General features: G+C 27.7%; 1 protein-coding gene across 1 annotated transcript; it reads left to right on the top strand.

The window, feature by feature from the left end:
* Nucleotides 1–1,784: 1,784 nt before the first annotated feature.
* Nucleotides 1,785–2,688, top strand: LOC111635360 (GDP-fucose protein O-fucosyltransferase 1-like; the record flags this gene model as incomplete). Its single annotated transcript, XM_023380301.1, has 2 exons — nucleotides 1,785–2,018; nucleotides 2,106–2,688. Coding segments are annotated over 2 exons (441 nt in total), but the record flags the coding sequence as incomplete, so codon positions are not given.
* Nucleotides 2,689–8,265: the final 5,577 nt, after the last annotated feature.

Here is an 8,265-nt window from a genome sequence, read left to right on the forward strand (position 1 = left end):
TATTTATTTTGTTTGTACAAAATAAAGAAATAATTTTTAACGATAAAATAGCCACGTTTATTATTTAAAAAAGTTTACATTAGGCTTAACATCGACGAAAATTTAATGCAAAGCGACACGCAACAGAGAAAAATTTCAGGATGGGATAGGTTAATATATTTTTCGTACACAATCGGCTATCCGAAAAATAAGTTATCCGAACAACCCCAGTCCCCAATTGATTTGGATAAATGACGTTCTACTGTATGTGCTAAACTTAAAAAAATTTTAAGCTTAAGACTATATAAACATTAGAAAAAATGCCAAACAATTGCCAGATTATATCAGGCAATAATAATGCTACTAATTACTAATTAAATGTCAAGTAATCTGGCAATTATTTAGCATTAATCTAAAAATTAGGTTAATAGATGTTTATATTTGCTTTAAAAATGTCATCACAGGTGTAATGCATTTAATTCATAATAATGAAACATTCTAAATTACAAAATATATTTTTTTAAAATAATAGAGTTCAGTGACAGTTCTTTACTAAACACAGTTCACATTGCTTTAAGCCAGTGTTTTTCAACCTGTGAGTCGGACCCTCTGGTTCGCAAAGCCATACACGGGGGGGTTGCGGGTAAAAGAAAAAGACAAGTGTTTGTAGGTCCTACACTACAATAAAAAAAAACTACAATTTCAGTGAGAAGGCTGTGCCTGTTTATTTTACAGTACAATTAGTTTTTCGATCGATATTTAAATCTCAACAGAAAGAAAATTAAATATGTAGTTTTTAAAATCACTGACATAGTTTTAATATGGCCGTGGGGGTTGCCAAAATTTTTTAACTTGTAAAGTGGTCGCCAAAATTTTTTAACTTGTAAAGGGGTCGCGTATTCAAGAAGGTTGAAAAACACTGCTTTAAGCAAATATTAAAAATGTACACAATTAGAAATGCTAACTATAAACACTATAAATTATAAAATTTAAACAAATGATTTTATCAATTTTTTAATAGTATTTATCATTTTATCTAATATCTAAAATTATTTTGAAATTGAAATTTTCAGTATTGATTCCAAGTGTTTTCCTGTTGAGCATATTTGTAAGGGGTTTTATTAAGGTTCAATGTTGATAAAGTTGTTTATAATATTATGAGCAAACTTTTTTAATATTGAACATTAATAAAAACTTATTACATTAATAAAACTTATTACATTAATAAAAACTTATTACAAATGATTCAAAATTAATTAGTATTTTTAAGTTACATTTTGAATATGTTTATAAGTGAATTTATTAATTAATAAAATTATATGTATTTCTTGTCCATCAATTATCTTAAAGGATAATATCACAAGTTGCTCAGCTCAAGGCAAATTGTACTTAATGTTTTGTTAGAAATCAACAGTAAATACAATGCTTGGAATGGAATTACTTTTCAGTAAATAATTTTCCTTTGTAGATTTGATTACTAGAGTTCTTCATTGCCAAAATATTTAATGATGAACACATAGTTAAAGTTATATAAGTTGAATCTGATTAATTTGAATTATTAGATAAATCAAATCCATTGTTATTCCCTTGAAATTTTAATTTTTTAAGTATAAATTTGAATAATTTAAAATTAGTGTGTCACATTTGGAAATGAAACTCAAAGAGAAAGTAGCGCATAGTTTAGTGGTTCATAGAATGTAATTGTAATAGTAAGTGGTTCATAGAATGTAAAATGTAAGAAACATATTTATTTTCGTGAAATGTTTTTTCAAATATTTGTTAATTAAACAGATTTTTTCTTTTAGAGTAGAGCCTGTGAACATATTCAGCACAGCCCATTATTGTTTTCAGCCCCTCAATGCCTAGGATATAACAATGAACATGGTTTTGCTACTAATGAAATATGCTTCCCATCTAAAGACACCATCTTGCAACAATTAAAGAGAGTGGTGAAAGCAGTGAAAGCTCGTTCAGTGTTTGTAGCATCAGATAATGACCATATGATCAATGCTATTAATGAAGCATTAAAGTATTTAAAGGTGAATACAAAAAGAGAAATCTTGAACACAATATAAAATTTATTATATATAAAAGTTTATAACAAATAACATATTGTTTTATTATAGGTCAAAGCTTTTAAACAAGACAATGATGATCCACATGTTGATTTAGCCATTTTGGGACAATCAAATCATTTTATTGGAAATTGTATTTCATCATTTTCTGCTTTTGCCAAGAGGGAGAGAGATGTTAACAGTTTGCCATCTTCATTCTGGGCTTTTCCAGTTGACACAAAGAAAGTGTCACCAGGAACAATTCATGATGAATTTTAACTTATCACTTTTTTATAAAAACTGAATGGCTGACATGTTAATGAGCAAATAACACTGAAACCAAGTGTAAGTAACCAATTAGAGGAGGGAATTTTATTCCTTTTCGTCAGGATAGTCTAGAGTCCTGGCATATGTGGGTGGCGGTTCTTGAGGCAGAAAAAGACAAGAGTTTACAAAAATGTTTATTGGGTCATTATATGCTTACATTCTATAGGTCTGTCCGAAAGATTTGGAGTTCATATCTTTGTCGGACTTTTGTCTTCTTAGGGTATGCCCGAGGTCAGTAATGAGTTGAGGTTTGGAGACTTAGACATGTACACAGGTTGGCAGAAAGTCAATTTCTGATCAACAATGAAATAGGAATTCTCAGCTCAAACAGGAAGTTCTTATAGTCTAATGAACCAACAAACAGATCAGACGATTCGAACAGATTGACAGATCAAACCCTTGTCCTTGGACACTTGGGCTTATATACTTTTTTGTTCTCTATTTCCTTTCCACTGGTTGGACCTTCCCTTCCTTGCTCCCTGATTGGTCTCTTACCTGTCTCAAGGTGAAAATTGAGACCAACTTAGGTTGCGAGAAAGGTCTACCCTGGGGATGGATTATCTGACACCATCCTCTTGGCTCTGATCATGATTTATCAATGACTAAGACACCTATGCTCATATTAAGTTTAAACAATTCTCTTTTCATTTTCTTTTGTCTTAAAATTTGTTTTCCATCTATTCTTTATGAGCGACAATGTCAAAGTCCAGTGTCAGTGGCTTGACACTTACATTTGTTTTCTCAATGTTTTAATAAATACATTTTTCCTTTCATTTCAGACCATTTCCAAGCCTCACACAAGTGTCTAAAATAAATTGCTCCAAGTACAAAATTAAAAATCCTATTAAAAGATAACTGTATTTTATTAATTAAAATGTGAGAATGTTTATTATACCACCTAAGAAAATAGATCCAATTCCATCCAAAATCAAAATTCTTCTATATAGGTTTTGATTTCTTTGAGTGGATGTATGGTTAATACATTAAGATTTACACTTTTGATGTTATTTGTTTACTAGCATTTCAAATTAATTGTTAATATATTACTTACTGTATATATATTTTTATAAATAAAGTGCATTTTTTAAATAGTTTGATAAATTTTTACAATAGTTTCACTTTTATGAATAATAATTAATTGCAATAGATTGGTTTCAAAATTTTTTAATTTATTAACTTTTTAAAGAGAATAAATTAGAAATTAGTCTGAGATTATTTTATTTATGAGGTATTCATACTATCTTAAAAGTATTCTTCTCATTTTTGCAGCAATATATGTCACATCTCACTAACAACAACAACAGTATTTAAATTCATTCTATTTTCTGTTGTCATTTTAATTATTTCTAGGTGTTCAAAGTTTTCTTTTGATGATGATTTTTCTTTTTTAAGAATTTTGATGTTACCAAGTGAGATCTCACAATCAGCATGATTGCAATAGTATATTATGCAATTAGTTTTATAATATAGGAAATTATGGCATGAGTGGAAGTTTGGCCCATTCGCTCTGCTCGTGTGCCAATTTTCATGAATGCCATAATTGCTAATTATAAATGAATTGTCATACGTTATTTTGTGGTTAGACTACACCTATAACTTATTGAAATCAAAATCATGTATAAACACAGTCTTTGTGTCATCCTTGCCATAAATACTGTTTACAGGATTTTGAGTTCCATAAGTATAGTGTTATAAGTGTATTCAACCACAAAAACATGTTATTTATGTCTTACATACATATATAAGAAATATTTGTCTATTAAAAGTATGTAATAGTTTACCATTAATATTTTAACATCCATTTTTCTATTTTTTAATCTAAGAACTACATATCAGACTAGAATTCCTAAATATTGATACATTCTTAGAAATTAGTATGACTGAGACTGCAAGATGCCTCAACCTGATGCCACATACAGTACTGACTACTGCTTATGTTATAATAATGTATATAGCATATTAACATATGTTATATAACAACAAATTATTATAAAAACACAATATTACAATTTAAGTTTAGTAATTAAAACAATAAAATTAAATATTGTTAACATTTCAAAATTATAATTCAAAAAACCAACAATTATACTGATTAGGGAAAAAACATAGCAAAAAAAAAAGGAATATTAATCTAAATATATAAAATTACTTGTCCTGACTGACTGACTGAGTGATTGATTCATCATTGCCCAGAGCAAACCACTGAACCTAAAAAGGTGAAATTTGGTACACAGGGTATGTCATGAAAACGCACACTAAGAAGAGATTTTCAAAATTCCCCTGGGGGGAGAGGAAGAGCATTAAGGCTTAACCTGAAGAACAGCTTATACTGTACTATTTTAGATGTGATTTTTTGTTTTCAACTATGTTTAGTCTTCATTGAGTACTTAGTGTATTAAATTGATAACATTTAAGACATTGTTATAAATATTTTTATATATTTCAATTTTTTAACCAAATGTTCGAACCAAACATTTTAAATTCAGATTTGTTATTGCATATTGATTTGATTATAGAATGATTGTAAACATTCCAGAGAATTGATCAAACTGAAAATAGTTTGTTTGATTCTCAGCAATTCTCATTGTTCTCAGTGGTAGGTGTTATATAACAATTACTATGGTTGTTGAAATACTGAATATAAATGGGGTTTGCTTGCAAAATCTGCATGGGCAAAGTCACGGGTAACAGCTAGTCTTACTATGAAATTATATAAATAAAGCTCTACTTGAGAACTGTTGAGATAGACATTAAGATTAAAGATTATAAATCAATAAATATCCAATATTAACAGTACATAATGTACTGTACTTGTACGCTGTGTTATTAGAATAGTGTAAGTAAAAACTTTCTAGTAATATCAGTTAATAGACAGTTAATAGTAAATGGTATTGGCTTCAGGAAGTTATATTGTTTGTAATCAATCAAATGGATATAAAATGTCAGAGTTTAGAATATTATTAATTGCATTTTAAAGATAAAAATTCAGCAATTTAACCAGAAATTCTAAAAATACTTTTGTACACTTAAATGAATAGCATTAGAATTTTTTTTATCTATTAATTGAAACTGTCAATATCTTTGCATCAGGAGGAACATTTATATATATAATCGAGATGGATTGATGATGATAATAAGTGCAGAGCCCAAACAGTCAGGAGTTGAAAGTTGAAATTTTGTACACAGTTACGGTATATCATGAGAATGTACACTAAGAAGGAATTTTTCGAAATCCTCCTGCAGGGAGAGAGGAAGAGTTAAGGATTATCCTGAAGAACTCCACTTCCACTGTACTATTTTATATGTATTTCTGCAGAAAATTGAACATATTTTTAGACCCATCTAAAAATTCTCTAATTAGTCTTGGATGAGGGAGGACCTAATTCTTGCACCCAGTGAAAATGGGTAAGATCAGCTATAATCTATTAATCTTAATTTTCACTATTGTTACTTTATGCCCAAGCAGTACTGGGGTCATCTGCTAGTTTAAATATAAAATTTGTTTAACAGTCTGTTGAAAAAATGTTAAATTCCTTACAGTAAATATGCCAGACAAACAAATGGAATGAAAACATTACATTTTTTTACAAAAAACTACTTAATTACTTATGACTAATGAATAGGTTCATTATACACCCAGCCTATTTAATTAACTTAACTAAAATTCATTTTGGCCTTACTTTTCCTTATCAATTGGATGAAATACAAAAATCAGAATATATGGTGACAATTGCCAACATTACAATATATATTAATACTACAATTATTATAAATTATTACATACACCTTATTAATAGGATTCTAAATTATCACTAGGACAGTAATGCAACAATACTAAACAAGTCCAGTAAAAACCTTGTGAAAAGTCCTATCTTCTTTATGATTATAATAATTTTTCTATACTTCAGTCTCCATCACATTTGATAGGTATGCTTAAATTTCCTTTTCAATTTTCATTTAAAAATAAAAATCAAAAAAAGGAAATTTAACCAGCATATCTATCAAATGTGATGGAGACTGAAGTATAGAAAATTACTATAACCATAAAGAAGATAGGACTTTTTACAAGGTTTTTACTGGACTTGTTTAATATTGTTGCATTACTGACCTAGCAATAATTTAGAATCCTATTAATAAGGTTTATGTAATAATTTATAATAATTGTAGTATTAATATATATTGTAATGTTGGCAATTGTCACCATATATTCTGATTTTTGTATTTCATCCAATTGATAAGGAAAAGTAAGGCCAAAATGAATTTTAGTTAAGTTAATTAAATAGGCTGGGTGTATAATGAGCCTATTCATTAGTCATAAGTAATTAAGTAGATTTTTGTTACTAAATAATACAGGCAAGAAGCTTTTTAATATATTACATTTTTTGTTTATCTTCCTGTTCCGGTAAAATTTATACTAGAAAAGCAAATAAATTATTGTTTTGTAAATGTTCTTACCAAAAAAAAATGAATGTTTTCATTCCACTTTTTGGTAAAATCAATGGCAGTCAGGATTTAATCTTGGGGAAGCAGAGTTGAACAGATAAAAAAAAGTTTCTAATCCAAATTAAATAAAATTTCCAGCTTATGTGACTACTAATTCATAATTAGTATAAAATTAGAAGACATTACACAATACAAATAAAAAATAATAGATAATAAAAAATAAAAGATTTTTGGAAAATTTTCTAGTGTTTGTTTTCCTTTTTCATTGGAGGATGCCAGGGCACCATGGCCCTCCTGGGTGTGCTACTGGGTAAAAATATTTAAAAATAACAACTCATTTGCTTTATGATATATTTTAGAGGAAAATGAGAAGCATACTGATACAAGATGTTACAGTTCTATATACAGTTATTTATAAAATGAAAACAATATATTATTGTATTTAAGATAAGGCAATTAGAATTTTAATCTGGAAACAAAAAATTATACATCTTAGAAATAAGAATTAAATTGCAATTCCATTATAAATAAGATGTGCAAATTTTTATATTTTTCTAGAATTAAATTAATTTTTAATAATATTTTTCAATATTCATCACTAATAAGGGGAAAATATTTCAATTAAGTTTTGCAGTATATAATAATTCAAATCTAACTGAAACAATAATAATAATAAATTTTAATAAGGACTTGGAGGAATGTTTTACAAAATATTTCTTAAATTTATATTATTTTATTTTTGATGTAAAAGTTTCTATAATTGTGTTACATGAACCAGACCTTGAAGTTATTGACCTTACTGGAAAACTTAAACCAGGTCATTACAAGTGTCATTTATTGTTACTTTACCTTTCTAGGTTACAAATTGGCAATATCTTCATCAGGCTGTGGAGAACTTATATGCCCCCCTATTACAGGACTCCTTTTTCCCCTTTGTTGGCCTCTTCCCTTTTGCCTTTTTTTAACACATGAAAAAGTATAGTGTTTTTAATAAAAAAAGCAGTCTTAAAAATTTAATTTTCTGTTAGTAAAAATAACATTAACTTTTAAATCCCCATGTGTCCCCTCTGGGTGTCCTGATCTTTATATAAACTTTTAACAAACGTTCTTCAGTTTATTAAATATAGTTAAGAAACTCAACTGTATTGAAGCACTAATATATAATGAAAATATAAAGTAGTAACGCACACATATACAGTATATCGATAGGTATGTGTACATGATATTTACGAGTCATAAGGAAAAAAATTGAGACTCATAAATATTTTCTTCAAAATAATTTAAATTCTATAATTATGTATTTAATGCTGTAATATTATGAACGTAATGTATGATGTATTTTAAGAAAAATTTTTTATTGATAAACCCTTTTTTCCTTCATTTTGACTCCACCCTGTAAGCACGAAGAGGAGTTTTTTTTTTTTTTTTTTTTTTTTTTTTTTTTTTTTTTTTTTTTTTTTTT

Source organism: Centruroides sculpturatus, unplaced genomic scaffold, assembly GCF_000671375.1.
Source record: "Centruroides sculpturatus isolate CEXI.00-Female unplaced genomic scaffold, Cexi_2.0 scaffold713, whole genome shotgun sequence".
In the NCBI taxonomy this organism is placed as follows: Eukaryota; Metazoa; Arthropoda; class Arachnida; order Scorpiones; family Buthidae; genus Centruroides; species Centruroides sculpturatus.